The following is a 25,080-nucleotide window of genomic DNA, read 5'->3' as shown; positions in this document are numbered from 1 at the left end:
GATTATGATAGTGAACCGCGTTCCATTATGGAATGCCGCCAAAGAAATGATTGGCCTAAATGGGAGGAAGCAATAAAATCTGAATTGGCTTCCCTAGAAAAACGAAAAGTATTCGGGCAAATCGTTCAAACTCGATGATGTAAACCCCGTTGGGTATAAATGGGTATTTATCCGAGAACAATGAAATTGTACGATATAAAGCCCGCCTTGTAGCTCAAGGTTTCTCCCAGCGGCCTGGGATTGATTATGATGAGACGTATTCACCAGTGATGGATACGATCACTTTCCGTTTTCTTATCAATATGGTCGTCCAAGAAGGACTGGACCTGCGTCTAATGGACGTTGTAACGGCCTATCTATATGGTTCACTAGATTCTGATATTTATATAAAATTCCCGATGGATTTAAAATGCCAAACTCTGGCGCTCCTCGTGAGCTGCACTCAATCAAATTACAGAGATCATTGTATGGTGTAAACCAATCCGGTCACACGTGATATCATAGATTGAGTGAATACCTTATCAGGGAAGGTTATAAAAATAATCCTATTTGCCCATGCGGTGTTATTAAACGATCAGAAACCGGATTTGCTATTATTGCGGTTTATGTACATGACATGAACCTGATTGGCACTCATGAAGAGTTGGCCAATGCTGCTGAATAAAGATAGAGTTTGAGGTCAAGGACCTTGGAAAAACCAAACTTTGTCTTGGTATTGAGCTTGAGCATAAAAATAACGGTATACTTATACACCAATCTGCATATACTAAACGAGTGCTTAGAAAGTTTAATATATAAAATTCTAATTCATTGAGCACCCCTAAGGTTGTGCGCAATTTCGATCCTGAAAATGATCCCTTCCAATCTAAAGAATTTAATGAAGAGATACTTGGTCCTGAAGTGCCGTATCTCAATGCTATCGGAGCGTTAATGTATCTAGCACAATGCACTCGACCTGATATTGTTTTTGCGGTAAATGTGCTTGCGCGATACTGTTCTGAGCCTACACGGTGACACAGGAATGGTGTTAAACATATTTTTCGATATCTCCGTGGTACTGCAGATTTTTGATTATTTTATTCGAAAAATTCAACCAATCAAGGGTTAGTTGGTTATGCCGATGCGGGATATAGATCTGATCCCCACAAAGCTCGCTCACAAACTGGATAGTTGTTTGGTTATAATGGTGCAGGTATATCTTGGCGATCTACCAAACAGACATTGGTGGCCACCTCCTCAAATCATTCAGAAATAATAGCCCTTTTATGAGGCATGGAGAGAATGTGTTTGGCTACGATCGGTTATTTCGCATATACGAAACTCCTGCCAATTACATCCAGTTACAGCCTCGTCCACTGTTATTTATGAAGATAATGTTGCATGTATAGCACAAACAAGAGGCGGATATATAAAAGGGTGATAGGACCAAACATATATCACCAAAGTTCTTTCATACGCGTGAGCTTCAGAAGAATGGAGAGATCAATGTTCGACAAATTCGCTCATGTGAAAATCTTGCTGATTTATTTACAAATGCCTTGCCGACTTCCACGTTTGAGAAGTTGGTATACGCAATTGGAATGAGAAGAGCCAATGTGAAGGAAGATTGACGAACCATTTCGAAGGCTATATTGCTCATTTTAGGGGGAGCAATGGTGCGCTGCACTCTTTTTCCCTTATGACTGGTTTTGTCCCATTGGGTTTTCCAGCAAAGGTTTTTAACGAAGCAGCTTATGCACCCCGCTTGGATTGAGCTTTGCACCCTTTTTCCCTTCTGACCGGTTTTGTCTTACTGGATTTTCCGGCTTGAGATTTTTAACGAGACATATATATTTTACTCATCCGAATTTACAGCCACTACAATGCTTAGTTCAAGGGAGAGTATTACAACATATAATTACTTTATGGACTAAGGAATGACAAAGCAAGATATATATCAAAGCCCTATATTATCCCCTTTATGAAATACGTGTCATGCTCTTAGCAATTGCTTAGTTAAATAAAGCATGACAATGCTTGTAATAAATTTTTATATAAATACCCATCTTTAGCAATAAAAACATAGCAGCTTTAACTAGCAACTAGTAATCATGCCCGTGCGTTGCACGGGATCGTATTCAACAAAAGGAAAAAAAAAATTGTTTGAATGAATAGTACAAATTGTACTAAAAGAACTATCAAATAATATTGAAACATATATGTGGAATTTATACACCCACACACACACACACACCTCGATTGTCAATATATAAAATATATATTAAACAGTAAATAATACAAATTTAACATAGGGGACGGCAATTTTAAATATCAATTGTTTCTCATTTCAATGCCCTGCATAAATAATAAATAGATAATGACATCTATACCTTTAATAAAAATCAATATTACACAAACATGAAAATCAATTGTTTTTCATTTTTCTTTCTTTAACGTAATACACACAAACCCCTCACACCCCTCTGTTTCTTCTTCAAAAACCCTCTCTCTCATTCATGTTTCTTCTTTTTCTTCCTCCTCCTCCTCTACTTCTTCTCATCATCATTCTACTCCTCCTGTTTTTTCTTCTTCTTTTTATTTTTCTTCTATTTCTTCTTGTTCCTGCCTCTTCTTCTCTTCCTTCTTCTTCCTTCTTCTTCCCGCTTTATCTTCCTCCTCTTCGTCATCCTCGTCTTCAATCTCCACTAGGCCAAAACAGCTCACTTGCGACGTTTTTTTTGGCGACGATTCTGGAATCGTCGCTAGTTTGCGTCGATTTTGACTAAAAAACGTCGCAAGATATCGGAAAATAAGATTTTGATGGAATATCTCGCGACGATAACAGTAATCGTCGCAACTATGCGACTAATCTCATTAAAACGTCGCAAACGAAAAAAAAATAATAATAAAGCACTCTCGTAGCGACGTTTTTATATAAACGACGCATGAAAAATATTTTTTGCAATTTATTTTTTTACCGTAGCGACGAATATGACGTATACGTCGCTAGTGCAATTGTCAAAAATAACATTTTATTGGGTTGGCGACGAATTTGGATAAACGTAGCGTAATAAAGAGGAAATATTAAATAATATTTATTCGTAGCGACAATTTTAAGCCCGACAATTTTCTCATGGGTTTAGGGAAGCGTGCAAATCAGGTATCCACCCTTTTCCTTATTTTGATTTTCTAATTTTTTGTGCTGTTTTGGTTTTAGAATATTTGTCGTATCAATGACTCTATCAATTTGACCGGTAGGTTTATGCCATTGATTTTGGACTTGCCAAGAAATATAGAGACTCCTCAACTCATCAGCATATCCCATATAGGTAAGCTGTCTTCAATAATGATACCTTCAAAACATGGATCTTCAGTATGTATTTAGGCTCTCATTGTTGACTTCTTTGTAAAATTTCTATGATATATTCAAATCCATATTGTATTTTGATCAGCATAATTCAGCTATATTATACTGTTGAATGCAGAGAAAATAAAAATTTGACTGGAACAGCCAGATATGCAAGCATGAATACGCATCTCGGCATTGGTATGCATGTGGTCTTATGACATATCACTTACTCTTTTGACATTTGAGATTAAAAAAAATGATATCTGACGAAGTGTTGCTTTCATGTCTGATTTTGCTCCACTGCTTTGACCAATCATAGAACAAAGTCGCAGGGATAATGTTAAGTTGTTGTATACATGGATGGTTTTTTTGGGATGTTCATTTATTAGTTGTTATGCTGTCGAAATTTTTTCTAAACAAGTGTACTTAATCATTTTCAGGATGATTTGGAACGAGTGTACGATGAGACAATGCGTGATGGGAGTGACGAAAGCACGGCCAACTCAACTGCGATAGAAAAAGTGCTCGGAAAAAGCAAAGGGCTTGGAATTAAGATTGCAACCACCACAAAGAGTTCAAAGTCGAGATTTTCTTCAATTCCGCCGGAAGTGCAAATGGAAATGAATTCAATGAAAGAGCAAATGCAACTTAAAGATGAAAAAATGGAAAGATTGGAAGCGGAATTGAAAGAAACCCGAGAAATTGTGAACACATTGGTCGGCCGTTTTGGTTTTTGAATTTTGTTTGGTTTTTGAATTAAAGTTTGAAATACTACATTATATGCTTTTAAGTTTTTATGTACTTTTTTAATTTATGTTTTGTGCTACCTTGATATTTAATCCGTATAATTGGTTTTAATATTTTTGATAAGTGTTTTTTTTTTTTTTGTACAACTGTATTCATTGTTGAATACAGGTTGAATTTGTTAATTGAAAAAATAAATAAACCAAAATTTATATATATATAAAAAAAAAAACTTGCGACTAAAATATAAATAGTCGCAAACAGAAACTGTAGTAACTAGCGACGAATAACTAAAACAAATCGTCGCAAATAACTCGTGGGACTTGCGACGAAAACGGATATTAGTCGCACACATTTTCGCAAACGTAACGACGAAATCATCACAAAACGTCGCTTACTCTCGCGACGAAAATATAATTCGTCGCAACGGGTAAGCGACGAAAGTATAGGATCCGTCGCGAACATTAAAAAAAACAATTTTTTTCAGAAAATACGAATGTTGCGACGATTTATGTAATTCGTCGCCAAACTTGGCGACGCAAATGACGTTTCGTCGCAGACCTTGCGACGGGGCGTTTGGCGACGTTTTGTGTAGGATTTGGCGACGAAAAAAATTCGTCGCAAACAGTACAAAATCGTCGCCAAATATACATTTTCGTCGCCAAATTTCGTCGCCAGTCGATCATTTTGGCCTAGTGCTCCACCTCGTCATCCTCGTCTTCAATCTTGTCCTCTTCGTCCTCCTCTTCTTGCTCATCCTCTTCGTCTTCGTCTTCCTGTCTCCTCTTCTTCTTCTTCTTCTTCTTCTTCCTCATCCTCATTGTTCTTCTTCCTCTTCCTCTTATTCTTCCTCATTGTTCTTCTTCTTTTCTTCTTCCTCTTCCTCATTGTTCTTCCTCGTCTTCTTCTTCTTCTTCTTCTTCTTCTTCTTCTTCTTCTTCTTCTTCTTCTTCTTCTTCTTCTTCTTCTTCTTCTTCTTCTTCTTCTTCTTCTTCTTCTTCTTCTTCTTCTTCTTCCCTTTGCTCAATCTCTTTCCTCCTCAATCATCGTATGTTTTCTCCTTCTTCTTCCTTAATCTACTTTTTCTTCTTCTTCTTCTTCTTCTTCTTCTTCTTCCTTCTTCCTTCTATTTTTTATTTCTTCTTTTCCTCATTTTCTTTCTTCGTCTTCTCCTTCTCGTTCTCCTTCTACTTCTCCTTCTCCTCATCCTCTTTTTTATTCTTCTTTTTCTTCTTCTTCTTCTTCTTCTTCTTCTTTCTTCTTCTTCTTCTTCTTCTTCTTCTTCTTCTTCTTCTTCTTCTTCTTCTTCTTCTTCTTCTTCTTCTTCTTCTTCTTCTTCTTCTTCTTCTTCTTCTTCTTCTTTCTTCTTCTTCTTCTTCTTCTTCTTCTTCTTCTTCTTCTTCTTCTTCTTCTTCTTCTTCTTCTTCTTCTTCTTCTTCTTCTTCTTCTTCTTTCTTCTTCTTCTTCTTCTTCTTCTTCTTCTTCTTCTTCTTTCTTCTTCTTCTTCTTCTTCTTCTTCTTCTTCTTCTTCTTCTTCTTCTTCTTCTTCTTCTTCTTCTTTCTTCTTCTTCTTCTTCTTCTTCTTCTTCTTCTTCTTCTTCTTCTTCTTCTTCTTCTTCTTCTTCTTCTTCTTCTTCTTCTTCTTCTTCTTCTTCTTCTTCTTCTTCTTCTTCTTCTTCTTCTTCTTCTTCTTCTTCTTCTTCTTCTTCTTCTTCTTCTTCTTCTTCTTCTTCTTCTTCTTCTTCTTCTTCTTCTTCTTCTTCTTCTTCTTCTTCTTCTTCTTCTTCTTCTTCTTCTTCTTCTTCTTCTTCTTCTTCTTCTTCTTCTTCTTCTTCTTCTTCTTCTTCTTCTTCTTCTTCTTCTTCTTCTTCTTCTTCTTCTTCTTCTTCTTCTTCTTCTTCTTCTTCTTCTTCTTCTTCTTCTTCTTCTTCTTCTTCTTCTTCTTCTTCTTCTTCTTCTTCTTCTTCTTCTTCTTCTTCTTCTTCTTCTTCTTCTTCTTCTTCTTCTCCCTCTCCTCCCCCTTTCTCCTCCTCTTTCTCCTCCTCCTCCTCCTCCTCCTCCTCCTTCTTAAATAATTATATTGCTTACATGTAGAAAGCAATTGCTTACGTTGAAAAATGTTAGTGGGGAAGAAGAAGACGAACAAAAAATTAAATGAGCAAGAAGAAGACGAAAAAAAATTGTGTTTTTTTGTAGAGTCCACCATGAGTTTTAACAGACTAAAATTAGTAATGGGGTTGATACCAATTGTTCTAACTTCTACCATGATGAGTTAGTGGGTGGTTAGAGTGGAGAAGGGAAATCCAAAAAAAAGTTAGAAACACATTAACAGGAAAATATTACCACTAACAAAATAATAGAAAAAAATTAGAAACACTATAATTAGAGTGGAGTGGCATTATTCCACTACACAAAATAATAGGAAAATATTACCATTTAAATATTAGATGTTTTTAAATTAGAGATTTGTAATTACAAAATTATCCATAGGTTTAGGTCTAGATTTTAGTTTTAAAATATTTTTCTTTTATATATAAGATTTTATTTACAATAAATTATTAAAGCTCAATTTCCATTCAACTCCTCTCTTATCCAATATGCTATTATTTTCTCAACATTGATTACTATTTTCATGATACAGTTTTTCCCATTTAATTAAGTGAATGAATATACACTAAGTAATAAATATTCTTCCCAATATTTTAACATCAACCAAGTAATTAAAACATGTCAATACAAATAAGCCACTGAATCAATATGGAATAACACAGTGAAAGGAAGAATTAAACTTGACAAAGATCATACTAACACTAAACATGGGAAATTATAAAGACATTGACCAATCTGAAATAATACTCATCAACTCACTCCATGCATATAATGTGCAAATATAATGTGCAAATATATTATTGATTTATCAAGGGGTATAAGCTGTCGAGAAAGTGACATAAAAGCTGAGAATTTTTATCTCCGTGCTAAGGCAATCCCAATTAATCTCTGAATTAAGTCAATCCTAATTAATCTCTAAATGTAAGAAAGGAAAAACAGCTAACCATTAAACATCACGGACGGACATCGAGCAGGAAGATCATTGAGAACCAAATTTTCCGAAAAAGAATTACAACCGTTTTTTGTGCAGAAGATTCAAAGTTGAAGATGGGAATTTCGATGAATTGGTAGTGTGTAAAGCAATACCTTTGGAGATGGGAATTTCGATGAATTGGAAGATCTACCGTCTTGTACTGGTGTGATGATGTAGCATAAACTGTTATGTTATATTGTTATGTTATATATCTTGTACTGATATGTAAAAGAAGTAATACAGATGAACGACACATAATGAATAAAACAAATCTGAAAATTTGTAATTTGGCTTACACACTATTTATTCATATATAAGAAGAGTGGTTGATGTGAGAAGTTGCGAATAGCAGTTCATTGAAGATCGTGGTGGGTTTTGTTGCCTTGCGATTTTCTTGAATTTACAAATCGTGAAGAAAAGCTGATTAAGAAGAATAACTGTGTCCAGTTATGGGATCGTGCTTTTCTTTTCCTAGAAAAAAAAAAAGTTTCTAAAAGATTAAACTGCATGTAAAACAAAAAACGACTAAAATACCCCTAAGTTTAGGTTTAGGGTTATAACTCAAAATATCTTCTTTTTATATATAAGATTCCACATTTTCTCTCACTCAAATGGATCTTCTATTATTTTGTATTTTAAACACTTACAGTATAAATAAGTATATCTCGTATATATACATAAATATGTGCTGCTAATGACTTTATTCTATAACAAACTCCTTATTGATTTTTATTAAGAAAAATGTCATCCATCTCCGAAAAATTCATAATTAAAAATAATTAAAATTAAAATACAAATGCTATGGGACTTCTAACAGAGTAGTCGGCAGAACTCCATGTAATAAACCCTTGAGTTTGAGTAGTAGTATTCGTCACCTTTCTGGTACTTCTTAATACGGTGAACGTTACATTGTAGCTCAGTTTATCGCCCAACTTTTGAAAGAAGAGTACCTCAGGTTTCACTTCCACGAAAACACCGTCAGCCGTCGAACCAATCTCAACGTGATACGATGAATTAGGCTTACCGACGTTTGTTAATGTTCTCGTAGTCGTGAAAAATTGATTAGTCGGTCCCGTTAGTACAATCGAAAACGAGGGATAATTCAATCGAGCCTCGGGAATGCTTCTAACTTTCGCGCAATCCACCTTACGCCCAACAATGATGCCGACTTCTTGGTTCGTGTAGTTCAAGCCACACAAATAAGGGATATAATCGTCTGGCGAGATATCATAAACCAAGCCCGGATCATTTGCCCGTGTAGGATTAACATGGCCCGAACCAATAGAAAAGACATCGGCGGTATGCAATTGTTCATCCTCGATCGGATTGCCTTTAATGTTCACTTGATCCGCAGTGGTCATGATTGCTGACTTGATGGCTGCAGGCGACCAATCAGGATGCGCGCTTTTGAGCAATGCTGCGACCCCACTAAGATGCGGGCACGACATTGATGTACCCGAGATTATGTTGAATGTGGACTTTGTGTTGGTTTGGTTTTCGAGAGAAACGGGCCAAGCTGCAAGAATGTTAACTCCAGGACCAATAATATCCGGCTTCAAAATACCTGGAGTGACCTGACTAGGACCCCTTGAGGAAAACTCAGCCACAACTGGAGCCTGATTGTTACCTATAACAGCTCCTTTAAACAACATTGCGGCCGTGGCATTTGGAGTCGAATCCAAATATTCAATTATCTTGAGGCCATCTGCGTAACCGACTTGCATTGCTGGAAGAACGTGCAGATCATCGAAAGTGGTGTCACCTTGATATTCGGAGTTCCATATAATCACAGCGGCCCCACCATAAGCTTTTACCGCTATTCCGGACCCGATTCCGTCGACTAGAATATTATTTTGGCACACAACTATCTTTCCTCTAATATTGGGGTCCAACTGGCCACGACAAGCTGCCTTTCCGCCGCGACGTGGTCGAGGGTAAACAAGGTCCAACTTTTCGATAGAGGGGAAACCCTTGCCAGTTTCTCCATCTATTTGCTCGCCGTTTCCGAGAACCGCAGTGACGGTTATTCTCCGGTCGGTGGTGCTGGCTCCGACTGTCATAATCCACGGTGCCTCGTTAGTCACACTACCGAACGCGCCGGCATTACCTGCGGCTGCGCTGACGATAATGCCCCTCTCCATGGCCCTGTAAGTGCCGACCGCGAGAACATCGTTGGCGAAGTGGGGGTGAACCTCCGCTCCGAGGGACATCGAGAGTATGTCGACGCCGTCGTCGATGGCGGCATCGATGGCGGCGCCGATAGCACTCTCGGGGCAGCCGGTCTTGTTGTCGCACGCTTGGTACACCGCCAGGTGAGCTAGCGGCGCGATTCCGGAGGCGGTGCCGTTGGCGTTGCCGAAGAATCCGGCGCCCGCGACGAAGTTCCCGGCGGCTGTGCTGGAGGTGTGTGTGCCGTGGCCTTCTTTGTTGGTCAGTGGCGAAATTTCAGGGACGAGGAATCTAGCTCCGATCAGCTTATTGTTGCATGCCCCCTTGCCGGCGCGGAACTGACACTCGCCCTTCCATTTCGCAGGCGGCGGCGGCATCCCTGCGTCGGCGAAGGACGGGTGGCTGGGCTCGACTCCGATATCCACCATGCCGATGATGATGCCCTTGCCGTAGTTCGATTTTTTCCATAAGCCCGTGTTTTGGTTCAACCCCAAGAAACTGGGAGAATGCGTGGTGAGCAGACGCAACACCCTTTCGGGCCGGGCCGAGACGAAACCCTTCTTAAGCCGCATTGCTTCGACATCGGCTGCGGATAATTTGGCGGAAAAACCGGAAAACACGTGGCGGTAGCGGTGCAATATTCTGGGCCGGTTGGTAGTACTATTGGTTGAGCCGGCAGCTACATTGGTAATCGTCGGCAAGAATGAATCGTAAAACGTGTCGAGATCGTCGGAATGTGAAGGATCGACATGTACGATGTATACATCGAGCTTTTCTGCTTTGAGAAATTGATGAAAATTGAGTATGCAGACGAGACCTAGAAATGAAGTAGTGATGAAACTCATATTTGATGGAATGATTCTTGAAGATGTATCTATCTATACATATATACATATATATATAGATATATATGTGTATATGTATACGTTGATGGTGAGAAGAATTTGAAGATTGTGGAAATATTGTATAATTTCTAATTTGGACGAGATTACAATACAATTCCTCCAATAAAGTTTCCGAGTCAAACCTACAAAATTATTTGATTTGTTTCCATTCATGGATTTCTTCCAATATATTAGTGTAATAATATCTGATCTCTATAATTTTGATTATACATTGATTCCTTCTGCACCTATTCAGGCAAGTAGTTTAAATACTAGAGCCAAACGTATGAATTTGAATAAAATACACTATCCCAAATATTTTGTTATATTATATGAATATCGATAGCATATATATTTTTTTTCAAACAACTTATCTTGTAGTCAAGATTAGTAATTATTTAAAAAATTATCATAAGAATTATCATAATGATTATAACATAAATTATTTTGTATTTATATTTTATATGCATATAGAAATTAAATGCTCGAATATTCTTATTATCTTAATAATAATTATATTTGTTGACAAAAATAAGATTGTTTTCCTACATTAATATATTAACTAATAATTTACTCGTGCGTTGCACATGGAATTTATCGTAAAAATAAATATTTGATTTAAAAAAAAGTCATGGAAATAGTAAGATCAATGATATGCAATACAAAGTAGTAGAAAAGTAAAAGAAAATAAAAAAATATATTTTGTATTGTGTACGTAATGAATACCAGTACGCCAGTACCAATATCAATACAAATGCCAATACCATTACCTATACCATTACCATTACCATCATCAATATTAATACCATTAACATTACTATAACCATTACCAACTATTGCAGTTACCGTCACCAATACCAATACTATTTACTATTTACTATTTTCATTATCGTTATCAATACCAATACCAATACCTGTAGCAATATCAATCATTATCATTATCATTACCATTACTAATGTTATAACTAATACTAATATGATAATAGTACTATTACTATTAATGTTAGTAATCCTAATGATATTTCTAATTCTAATCCCGGCATTAACTGTAATCTTAATTCGAATACTAATCTCAATCATAGTTTTAATCCAAATTGTAATCCTAATGCATGGTAATGTTAGTCTTAATCTTAATACTAATTCTAATCATAATCTTAATCCTAATAATAATACGTATCATAATTCTAATCCTTATAGAAATGCAAATATGCTAATTCTAACGGTAATCTTAATATCAATCCTTATATGCTAATGCTAATGGTAATGCGAATCCTAATTCTAATTATAACTCTAATCATAATACTTGTATTAATACTAATTCTAATCATAATGCTAATCCTAATACTAATATTCATACTAATATTAATTTAGTATGCTAATTGTCACGGCCCGCGAGTTTTGACCCAATCCCTTGCCAATTTTCCTTGGGTTGGGGAGGTTAAAGAGTCCAAGATGTAGCCCAAATAGGGTTAGGCCCAAGTTGGCCCAATTGTATAGTGGTAGGTAGGGATTCTTTGGTAGGTAGATTTAGGTGGTGATAGGTAGAGACATTTAAGGGATTCTTTGGAGTGTTCCACTTCCAACCGTTAGATCATATCGATCTCCACCGTCCATTGAGGAGGTGGTCTTGTATAAATAGAGGTAGGGTCCTCATTTGTAATCATCCAACAATCCAATATTCCAACAAACACTCTAGCACTAAAGTACCTTCTTACTCTCTTGTCTTCTTAAGTTCTTCTTTCGTGTTTCCATCGCTTAGCATTCGCAATACAATTCGGGAGAGGCTGACTTAGTTATCGCGAGGGGCGAGAAGGAGCTAAGGCCGCACGGTTCTTTGTTGAGAGAACAAGTCCGTGACATAATGCTAATATTAATGCTAATGCTAATCCAAATATACTAATGCTATTATTAATACTATTACTAATATTAATTCGCTACTGCTAATGTTAATATACAAATGCTAATACTAATACTAATACTAATACTAATATACTAATATCAATACTAATATACCAATACCAATATATACTAATATCAATATCAATACTAATACCAATACCAATATCAGTACAATTATTAATGCCAATACCAATACCAATACCAATACCAATACCAATACCAATATCAATACAATTACCAATTCCAATACTATTACCAATATCAATACCAATATCAGTACAAATACTAATATCAATACTAATACCAATACAGATACCAATATCGATACCATTATCAATACCATTATCTTTACCATTACCATGATCATGACCATTACCATGACAATTATCGTTATCATTACTGTTACCATTACCATTACCATCACCAATACCAATATCATTCGCATTACCATTACCATTACCATTATCATTACCATTACCATTACCAATACTAACATCAATATCAATATTGATACCAATATCATCCATTACCATTACCATTACCATTATTACCATTACCATTACCATTACCATCACCATTACCATTGCCATTACCATTACTGTTACAATTACTAATACTAATAGTAATATCCTAATATTAAGACTAATCTGATAATAATACTATAACTATTAGTAATTATAATGATAATCCTAATCATAGTACTAACATTAATCATAATCCTAACACTAATGCTAATGCTAACTGTGATCATAATACTAATTTCAATCATAATTTTAATCCTAATCATAATTCTTATCCTAATCCTATAATGGTAATGCTAATTTTAATTCTAATATTAATTCTAATATTAATTATAATATTAATTCTAATTATAATCCTAATTCTAATTATAATACGAATCATAATTGTAATCAGTATAGAAATACAATTATGCTAATGCTAACACTAATTTTAATACTATTCCTAATATGCTAATGCTAATGCTAATGCTAATGCTAATGCTAATGCTAATGCTAATACTAATACTAATGTTAATGCTAATTTTTAATAATAATTCTAATCATAATGATAAGATTAATATGCATCATAATCATAATGGTAATATTCATACTTATATTAATTCCAATATGCTAACGGTAATGCTAATGCTAATTCTAATCTTAATCTTAATGCTAATACAAATACTATCATTAACAATAATACTAAACTAATACTTATATGTTAATGCTAATGCCAATTCTAATGATAATCTTAATATACTAATGTTAATGCTAATCCTAATATACTAATTCCAATCTTTTTATACTAATTAATGTTAATCGTAAATTCTACTGCTACTGCTAATAGTAATGCTACTACTGATACTGATGCAACTCAAAATTGCTAATACTAATTTTAATGTTCATATTTATGGAAATGGTAATATGATAATGCTAATGTTATTCCTAATACTAATTCTAGTTCCAATTGTTATGTTAATTCTAATTCTAAGCATAATTATAATGTTACTTCAAATTCTAATCCTAAATACTAATGCTAATGCTAATTCTAATAGTAATTCTAATGTTAATGCTAATGCTAATTCTAATTTTAATATAATAATTGTATTATATATACTTTGAATCCTACTTTTTATTATCGACCAATAATGATCTTGTTCACCAAAAAGAACTATATTATTTTTCCAAAATTAAAATAAAATAGACAGAAAATATATAATAATTAAATATAAGAATAATGTTTAGTTGCATCACATCCTTTCATTTGCTTCACCACGAAAACATAACAATAAGCATGAAATGTAATAAATGTCCTTAACATTCATTATATCAAATGCATATGAGAAATATTGAACAAATTAATACCATTTTTTATCTCAATCGTTGAAAATTGTATTACAACAATATACGGCCCTACACTAATATCTTGAATTCATTGAAGTATGTATTCAACAAACTTTCCCCACAACAAACAGTTGTCGTTCGAACCACTTGCATAACAAATAAAATGATGATTGATATATGAAACAGATGTAAATATATATGATTTAAAATCCAAAAAATATATTTTAGTGATTTTTTAAAATACTCAATATCTTCAAGTTCAAATGGAATGTTCTGTTTTGTTCCACCCGATAGGTGATTCAATGAACCTATCGACAAAAGCGAACCAATAACATCTGCAATTAATATTAACAAATTGTAAGAAAAAATCCAATAAATAAATGCTACATATTAAGAAAATGATCAATGGAAACATTTAATACCTATCGTATACTCATTGTTGTTTGACGCTTGCCGTATATCTGGGTAAGGAGTGAACTTAAATGAATACATTGGAATGGACGGAACGTCAACTTTTCCCACAGTAGATGTATATTTAAAAGTAACTCTATAATCATTCAAGGCATGCTTGTACGTCTTGACACTAAAAAAAATGGATAGGTTTGACATTATATAACACCTGTTCACTTTGGATCTTAGACTCAAATTTGTATAACAGTGTATACTTAATGGAAACTTGCACTGTGTCGCCTTGCGTAATGAAGAAACAAATGTGAAAATATATTTTTCTAACAATCAAATTTGACGTATTAAAATAAAATAATCACATGTTCATCAATGAAGATCATCTCCATGTCTTGAAGATCTTTCTTAAAATAATTTGGTTGTTTCCAAATGTGCAAAACACGGATTTCGAGATTCCATGATTTTTTTTCACCTCCCAAGTTTCTAATGAGATCTACTTGCCTTGACATCTATATGTATTTAATACACGTAATCAAAAGTTTGTTAGTGAATTAAGTCACACAATAAAAGAAGAACATACGATTACAAAAATCTTGAATTATATATATTTCTTAATACGAATAAAGTATAATATATAATTTATATGAGAAAGGTACATTAATTCATATACTCGGGTATCGTGAAAGGAAAAAAAAAGTAAAGATTATTCTAAAATAATATTATACTCACGATTCACACAAAGAGAACGATGGTCGGCTGATGAAGTATCGAGAGAACAATATTATCCTGTAGTTTAGAGTAACAATGAAATGAACCGTGTATATATAATATGATGAGATTTAGTAGTTCCTAAATCATAAGAAATGAAATGCAATCATGGTAATAAAATTATAGTTCATAAATTTTAGTTCTCTAATTATAGTAAATGGAATACAATTATATTTCACAGTACTTAAATTAGAGTAAATTATTGTTAATAAATATTCATATTCCACGTATGAACTAAAATTAAGCAATTTCCTATAAATAAAATGCATAAATTTCAATTAGGCATATATTTATATTAATTATAGATCACCTACATAAATATAAAAGATTACATCAATATTAATTACTATAAAGAAAATAAAATCAATATTGTGGCAAAATATCCATATAAAAAATAAATATAGGGAACATGCATATTATATATATATATATATATATATATATATATATATATATATATATATATATATATATATATATATATATATATATATATATATATATATATATATGTATATATATATATATATATATATTGTACACGGATTCTATTGTTTAAATATGTATAATGATTATATTGATTTAATTGACTCTTTTGTTTAAATATACGTCATATATATTGTGACTATTTTTGTAATATATTATAATTGTTTTATCGTTTCTACATATTTATTTAGTTTATCTTATGGGTATTTATTTCTGTGTGGATGCGCACAATTATGTTAATGGCATACAATGCTCTTTCAACATGATAGATAAAATAATGAAGAAAATGAAAATTATTTGTAAATCGATGCAACTCATATTATTAATAATAAAACTTTAAGAGGGCGAAGACATATCATATTGTTGGAAAGGCTGGGCCGTGCCACACCTCAAGTACATCATCCTATTGGTTAAAAAAGAAAAAGAATACGGGTTGCCGCAAACCATGTTATTTGCGTAACAAAACTATGTCTAACCCTTAGTGAACAACAAATACATTTTTCCATGTTTTTGTCGTGAAGATACCGCAACTTGAAAATTATTTCCCTCCTCGTATCGAATATTGATATTAGACAATCTTGTCAACCGAGAAGCTTCAACAAAAGCATATAGAAATCAAATACAAAATAAAGCAATAATTCATTGTTATACTAAAAAAAGGACTATAATGAATATATACCAATGCAATTCTTTTTCAAGAATTCTCTCCATCTCCGAAACAGAAAAAAGTATGTGGAAAAGTTGAAAAATGTTAATGTGTTAAATGTTAATTTATAGTAGAGTTAGGGAATGTAATAAAGGTAACAAATAAAGTAATTAATTTAAATTGATGTAATTACCTATTTTATCTAAAATACTTTAAAAATAATAATATATGATATATATGGTGGAACATAATCGCATTTCAGTCCCACGTTTTTTTTAATAAAAATATTGTTTATTAAAAAAAAAGCTCTTTAACCAATAAAAAGACATTATTTTGACACGTAGGAGAGATAAAATTTCTAAACCAATGATGTTGAATGATTTCATTAACAATATGGGTGATTCTTGTAAGTGGGTTTTTTTGCAATTAATATAATATTGTGCATAATATTTAATCAATTGTGAAATTAAAATAAATGCATTTAAGTCCTACACTATTTTAATCAAAATATTGTTTATAAAAAAAGAAACTCATTAACCAATAAGAAGACACTATTTTGCCATGTAGGATAGATGAAATTTGAAAATTAGGCTTTTTTGGCAATTAATATAATATTGTGCGTAAAATTTAATTAACCCAAATTAAGTGGAATGTATATTTATATATTTACGTTTTTAATATGAAGCAATTGATTAAAAAAGGAAACTAAATAACCAATAAAAAGACACCATTTTGACATGTAGGAGAGATAAAATTTAAAAATCAATAATGTGAAATTAATTCATTAATAATATGGCTGAATATGGTAAGTGGAGTTATTTTAAAATTAATGATAACATGTGATATATGTGGTGGGACATAATTGCATTTCAGTCCCACGTTTTTTAATGAAAATATTGTTTATACAAAAAAAAAAAAAAAAAAAAAAAACTCATTAAACCCTACACTATTTTGCCATGTAGGATAGATGAAATTTGAAGATTTGGTTTTTTTGGCAATTAATATAATATTGTGCATAAAATTTAATTAACCCAAATTAAGTGGAATCTACATTTATATATTTACGTTTTTAATATGAAGTAATTGATTAAAAAAGGAAACTAAATAACCAATAAAAAGACACCATTTTGACATGTAGGAGAGATAAAATTTAAAAAGCAATAATTAATTAAATTGATGTAATTACCTATTTTAGCTAAACTACTTTAAAAATAATAATATGTGATAGATGTGGTGGAACATAATTGCATTTCAGTCCTACGTTCTTTTTTAATGAAAATATTGTTTATAAACAAAAAAAACTCATTAACAAATAAAAAAGACACTGTTTTGACACGTATGAGAGATAAAATTTGCAAACCAATAATATGGAATTATTTCATTAACAATATGGGTGATTCTTGTAAGTGGGTTATTTTTTTTTGCAATTAATATAATATTGTGCATAAAATTTACTCAATTGTGAAATTAAAAAATTGCATTTAAGTCCTACGTTTTTTTAATCAAAATATTTTTTTTATAAAAGAAGAAACTCATTAACCAATAAAAAGCCACCATTTTGCCATGTAGGATAGATGAAATTTGAAAATTGGGCTTTTTTGTCAATTAATATAATATTGTGCATAAAATTTAATTAACCCAACTTAAGTGGAATGTACATTTATATATTTACGTTATTACTATGAAGCAATTGATTAAAAAAGGGAACTAAATAACCAATAAAAAGACACCGTTTTGACATGTTGGAGAGATAAAGTTTAAAAATCAGTAATGTGATTTAATTCATTAATGAAATGGGTGAATATGGTAAGTGAGGTTATTTTGAAATTAATAAAATAATGTGGACTCAATCTCCTCAAGTGGATAACTTTTATTGTGTATCTTAGTTTTATATATAATATATATTTTAATCAAAATATTTTTTTTATAAAAGAAGAAACTCATTAACCAATAAAAAGCCACCATTTTGCCATGTAGGATAGATGAAATTTGAAAATTGGGCTTTTTTTGTCAATTAATATAATATTGTGCATAAAATTTAATTAACCCAACTTAAGTGGAATGTACATTTATATATTTACGTTATTACTATGAAGCAATTGATTAAAAAAGGGAACTAAATAATCAATAAAAAGACACCGTTTTGACATGTTGGAGAGATAAAGTTTAAAAATCAGTAATGTGATTTAATTCATTAATGAAATGGGTGAATATGGTAAGTGGGGTTATTTTGAAATTAATAAAATAATGTGGACTCAATCTCCTCAAGTGGATAACTTTTATTGTGTATCTTAGTTTTATATATAATATAGATGGGGTACAACAAATTGGAACTTTCGTAAACCTACTTCTTTAAAATACTAGTAACTTCACCCGTTCGATGCACGTGATTGAAAAAAATTAATGCAAAGGTGAAGTTAATTTACTAAAAAAGTCATTAGACTTCAAAAGACATCTAAATATTTTATGTAAACATCGTGTTTCAATTATTAACTCCTCTCGTGGAATGCACGACATATATATTTTCGATTAGTAATTGTATTAAATTATGTGCATATATACGATAAATTATAAACATTAAAAAAAGGAGAGAACAATTATGTGCATTCATATGAAAAATTAAAAAAATTGAACACATCATACAAGACGGAGGGAAAAATTAACATCCAATTTTTAAACACCAAGTAGAAAGGGAAACCATAAACTTCTGGTAGAGAGAATGTTGTAATCAAATTTTCCAACTGTCAATTACAGAAAATAAAAACCCAATTTAATAGAAAATTAGTAATCCACCCGTGCGATGCACGGGATCAATTTTTTTTAAATGTTTTTTTGAATAAAATAAAACGAACGAAAACTTTGAACAGTTGATATACATGTAAATAATACCAAAAAAAAATATTTTATTGAATCAAAATATAAGAAAACTTGGAAAGAGAAAAAGTATATTGAGATAAACGCACTCCGAGCATAAGTTACTTGAGAAATAGCTCCACTAACTCCAGTCATAGCAGAAACTCACAATATACAAATAATTATATCAATGTTTGCATGTGTATGAACTTAGGAAATAATAAGTACCATCAGCATCACAAGAGGGTAGCAAGGCACCAACCATCTTCGTAGGATGTAATTACTTAATCAAATTAATCCCCTTCAATAGAGACAAAGTAAGTGAATTTTAATAGAATATAAAACAAACGTAGCATTAAATTATACATCGGTGTAGGAAAAGGGATCCCAACTGACTGCAACGACATCAAACAACACAGAGAGAAAATTATATCCAAGATGAGATGGAAAATAACAGAGAAAATAGAGAAAAGTAAAAAAAAAATAAAAAAATAAAAATAAATAAGAACATTACCGAACATATTTCTTAGTAGCTTCTCCAAACCCCTAAGTTAGTATCATATAGTCAAAACTCAGCATGCCAAAAATACAAATAAAACTTACATACATATTCTAAAAAAAATTGCTTCGAGCAACAACAACAAAATGAAACCGATATGGAGTATTTTTTGCATCGAAACGTAATAAGTAATGGGCAAATTCAAGAGAGAAGAAGAAAAATATACCAAATAACAAAATATTTTGTCTGAATTGATCAAATGTAGAACATGAAAAAGGACTTTTGGGTTACAAATAGATAAATAAAGCAGCTTGAACAATTTGTTAGAATGCAAACATAAGTAACGTCCACAAAGTGATTTCTTATTCAATTTCATATGTTTAGCCGCATGCAATCAGTTTCATCAATCCAAGTACCGAAACATGTCACTGAATAGTACACAAAATAAAAAGCATGTTAAAAAAATAAATGGTAAGAATCAAATATAATAATTTGAAACACCGTATATTCACTGCAATAAGAAAAAAATCAAGATGGCCAAAACTCATATCTCTTAATATGACACACATTAAATTCAACAGGGGGAGCAAAATTTGAACTGCGATATATAAAAGGTTGATTCTACAGATTGTTGGTTCAAGTTTCTGGAGTCGTAGAGAAAAATCCTTAACAAAAGTTACGTGGGTGTGAAGATTTATATTTGAAGATATTCGTTGATTTGTTCAACCTTATATTTTGAATTGTAGAATATTTGAAGATTTATGTTGATTTATTTGCCTTATGATGCGGCAAATTTAAATGGCTGAAATTTAATTAGCCTAACTAATTTAACAATCACTGAATCACAAGTGAAATTAGTAAATCCTATAAACTTTAATATTTTCTCTAATTTTGAGCAAACCAAAATTTGAAAAAATTATATTTAATAAATAAAGTATACCCATGAAATCAATAATAGAAGTCAATAAAATTACTTTTTTTTTTTGATATTTTCCTTAATTCTGAGCGAAAACAATTCATAAAATTAATTTAATAAATTAAATATGCCCAGAAAATTTATATTATAGGAGCCATTAATTAATTGCAGAAATTTGAGGCAAAAGAATGGGAGCCAATGATTAAATATTGTTAAAATAAATATATTAAATGAATTAATTAAATAAATGACAATTATGGCTAACAAATGAGCGGAAAAAACCTAAAATTTATCGGGAGCAACCTTACTTTTATCAAGAAAATTTTATTACAATTAATTTTAAATAAAAACAAAGTTAAATATCATGTGAACATTAATGAAATCATTTTTAGTTAATTAGAATTTTATATGATTTTTTTAATTAAAACTAATGTAAGTTATAAATATTACAATAATATTTGAGGAAAAAAATACTAGAGTAAAATTATAAGTTAAACAATTATAATGACATAAATATGTTCAAAAATATTAAAATAATGTCATGTACTATTCTGACGCAGAACGGAAGCACGGTAAAGAATTAATTTCTACGAATTAATTTTATAGAACACGATTACTCTGGAATCCACCAGAGAGAAAACTCATAAATTTTATTAATAATGAAAGATGCTGAAAAATAAACCCTAGAGCAACTATTTATACTAAAGAAAACGAAAAACCTAATCAAACTAGGAAAACGAGAAAATTACCAAAAAAGGCAAAAAACTAAATAACTTCTAAACCTAATAGAATACCGAAAGTTGGAAACAACCCAACTCGCGGAATTCAAATCCGATTTTTGTAGAATTAATTATGAATTATTTAAAATTTTCCTAAAATAGCAAAAACATCGTTTTGAAGGCCTAAACGACCTCGAAACGCCATAATCCATCGCACATCACAACATATGTGTGAGTTTGACTCCCCTCGTCGTTTCGGTTCGGAAACACTTGGCCCCACCCAATTCCGACTCCGCCACCTCTGCATCAATCCCCTCTTCTTCGAAAGAGCTCGACCTCGAGCTTGTATCGGGATAAAGTGGGGTATTCTCCTGATACTCGTACAAGTCTGAAACGTTGAATGTTTTCGAAATACCCATGTGAGCCGGGAGGTCGATTACGTAAGCATTATCATTAATTTTCTGAAGGACTATGAACGGTCCATACTTCTTTGGCTTGAGCTTGCTATATGTTCCTACCGGGAATCGCTCCTTTCGAAGGAATACCATGACATCGTCCGCGGTAGCTTTATACTTGGCATTCTTTTGCTCGAGCCTCTCCTTAACCTCCGCTTGGACTTCTCGTACTTCATTAGCCAGTCGCTCAGCCGCCACACTTTTTCGGTGCTCTTGAGGGAGGTGTATCAAATCCACTGCATGCTTCGGAGCTGCTCTATAAACCAACGCGAAAGGAGACATTCCAGTGGCGCTATGCACGGCGCTATTGTAGGCAAACTCCGCTTGTGGTAAAGTATGATCCCATTGCCTCGGGCGATCGCCGCAAATACATCGTATCAAATTTCCCAAAGTCTGATTAATCACCTCTATTTGGCTATCAGTTTGCGGATGTGCTGTGGTGCTTCGCTTGAGGGAGGTGTCAAACATCTTCCAAAGGACAAGCCAAAAATGGCTAAGGAACTTCACGTCTCGATCGGATGTGATTGTCTTCGGTACGCCGTGTAAACGGACTACTTCTCGAAAGAACAATCTCGCAATATGAGACGCATCAGAAGTCTTTCGGCACGGAATGAAGTGAGTCATCTTGGAAAACCTATCAACCACCACGAAAACCGAATCAACCCCCACAGGTTCGCGGCAAGCCCAACACAAAATCCATCGATAGATCTTCCCAAATACCACTTGGGACCGGGAGAGGTGTATACAACCCCGTATTTTGAGATCGACCCTTCGAAACTTGGCAAACATAGCACTTTACAACTATCTTACCAACATCTCATTTAAGTTGAGGCCAATAAAACCGCTCCTCGACGCTGCTCGTCGTCTGGTCTCGTCCCAAATGACCGCTTAGCCCGCTCACATGTAGATCCACAATTAACATTTCGCGAAGAGAAGTCCTCGGAATGCACAGCTGGTTACCTCGAAATATGAATCCTTCACTAATATAATAATCCTCCATCGGCTGTCGCGCAACACACTTAGACCATATTTCTCCAAAATCCTCATCTCCTTCGTACAGCTCCTTCAAACACTCCAATCCGATGCTTGATGACAAATGGAAACTTCTGCAGGAAATTCGTCCACCTCACATGCATGTTGTCGACACTTTTCTGACTATTCAGAAACCTCAAAGCTTGGTGGTCGGTGTATAGTACAAACTCTCGCTGTATCAAATAGTGTTCCCACTGTTTCAAAGCTCGAACTACTGCATAAAATTCTTGATCGTAAGTGCTCCACTTCCTTCGTGCGTCGCTCAATTTCTCGCTGAAGAAAGTCACATGATGCTTTTCTTGGGACAAAACAGCTCCCACGCCTACTCCACTGGCGTCACATTCTACTTCAAATACCTTCTCGAAACTAGGCAAGGCTAGGATAGGTGCATTACTTAATTTCTCCTTGATCACTGCAAAACTCTAATCTGCCTCGTCACCCCACATAAAATTTTCCGTTCTTCATACATTCAGTAATTGGTGCCATGATGGTGCTAAAATTCTGAATGAACCATCTGTAGAATGTCGCCAACCCATGGAAACTCCTGACTTCCGAAACATTCTTAGGCGTGGGCCACTCACGAATTGCCCGAACCTTTTCATCATCGACATGAATTCTTTCCGCCCCAACTATAAATCCCAAGAACAGTAATCGACTAGCCATAAAAGTGCAATTCTTCAAATTGATAAATAACTTATTATCTCTCAAAACAGTTAACACCTCACGCAGGTGTCCCATATGCTCGTCTTCGTGTTTACTATAAATCAGGATATCATCAAAATACACAACAATAAATTTTCCAAAAAAGGGTCGTAATACCTGATTCATCACGCGCATGAAAGTGCTGGGCGCGTTCGACAACCCAAACGGCATCACCAACCATTCGTATAAGCCATCTTTTGTCTTGAACGTTGTCTTCCACTCGTCCCCGAGTCTAATCCGAATCTAATGATACCCACTTTGAAGATCAATTTTTGAAAACAGCTTCGCACCTTCCAGCATATCCAACATATCGTCAAGTCGCGGAATGGGAAAACGATACTTTATGGTAATCCGATTTATTGCTCTACGGTCGACACACATCCTCCAGCTGCCGTCTTTCTTCTTCACTAGTAGTACATGCACCGCAAACGGGCTCATACTCTCTCTAATAAACCCCTTTTTCAGCAGCTCCTCCACATTCTCTTGCAAAACCTCACATTCTTGCGGATTCATCCGATAATGTGGCAGATTTGGTAGGCTAGCACCGGGCACTAAATCAATGTGGTGCTGAACGTCTCTCATAGGCGGCAACGAATCTGGTAGGTCATTGGACACCAACTCATCAAACTCCGTAAGTAATGGTTGCACACTCTTAGGGATTTCGACGGTTTGTTTATGAACCTCCTATTCCCTTTCAATTCCCAAAGACCTCATCATCGTCATGTATACTCCGGCTGCTGATTCGACATCATTTATGAATTCGCTCTCAGATTGGGAGACCACAAAAATTGGTTCTTTTTCCACTATTCTGGCAGGCTTGACCGTCGACTCCGATCGGGGTAACATCACAATCTTGTGCCCACCCCATTCAAATATGCATAAGTTTTCTCTCCCCTGATAGGTCATATTAACGTCGAATTGCCAAGGCCGACCAAGTAGTATGTGGCTAGCATCCATGTCTATTACGTCGCATGACACCTCATTGGCATAGTTCATTCCTATTGAGATAGGCACACGACACACTTCTGTCACTTTAACTATTGGCCCTCTCTGAACCCACCCAATAGTGTAGGGAACTGGGTGTTTTTCCACCGGTAACTTCAAATAATCTACCAGTCTTCTCGCAACAAAATTTTCGCAACTACAATTGTCAACTATCAGATCGCACACCTTCTTATTAACTGAGCACTGAGAACGAAATATGCTATTTCGTTGGTTTTGCTGCATCGCCGTACAAAGAACTCGTTGCACCACTCAGTTAACTTGCTCTCCATTCTCCTGACTATGATATTCTGCCGTATCCTCTTCTTCTTGAAAAACGTCTTCATCATAACCTTCCTGATCACTCTTGCCTCTCTGCTCCGACCCACCTACTAAGTTCACGGGTCTTCTCTCAGGGCACTCGTTGGAACGGTGCCCAGGTTTGTGACATCTAAAACAGTTTCCAGGGACTGGTCTCGCATAAGGATTGTTTGTTTGAGGTTGAACGTGCGTGCTCGAACTACCGGCACCGGCTCTCGTCTGGATCTGTGGTGCTCGTGTTGGCGAGGCAACACGATTAGGGGTTTTGGGATACGAACTTACCCCTATCAACCGATGGTGGTGCATAATTTGGCGGTCTACGATAATTATTCACGTTGTTCCGTCGC

General features: G+C 33.9%; 2 protein-coding genes and 1 long non-coding RNA gene across 3 annotated transcripts in view; 2 read left to right on the top strand and 1 right to left on the bottom strand.

Moving 5' to 3' along the window:
- The window catches only part of LOC105962433 (Tetratricopeptide repeat (TPR)-like superfamily protein), a 46,047-nt gene that overhangs the window by 5,923 nt on the left and 15,044 nt on the right, over positions 1-25,080 (top strand). The gene's annotated exons all lie outside the window — the stretch shown is intronic.
- On the top strand, positions 3,090-4,198 carry LOC148770485 (uncharacterized). Its single transcript, XR_016031233.1, has 4 exons — positions 3,090-3,139; positions 3,238-3,308; positions 3,465-3,526; positions 3,648-4,198. It is a non-coding gene; the product is annotated as an uncharacterized LOC148770485 (long non-coding RNA).
- LOC105962407 (subtilisin-like protease) lies at positions 7,854-10,189 on the bottom strand. Its single transcript, XM_088818242.1, has one exon. It carries the CDS (start codon positions 10,166-10,168, stop codon positions 7,940-7,942), a length of 2,229 nt encoding a protein of 742 aa, XP_088674368.1. The 5' UTR covers positions 10,169-10,189; the 3' UTR covers positions 7,854-7,939.

Source organism: Erythranthe guttata, chromosome 5 (assembly GCF_056151865.1).
Source record: "Erythranthe guttata isolate IM_541 chromosome 5, IM_541, whole genome shotgun sequence".
Taxonomy (NCBI): Eukaryota; Viridiplantae; Streptophyta; class Magnoliopsida; order Lamiales; family Phrymaceae; genus Erythranthe; species Erythranthe guttata.
The sequence above is the reverse complement of the archived record's forward strand: the minus strand, read 5'-3'. Positions and strand labels throughout refer to the sequence as shown.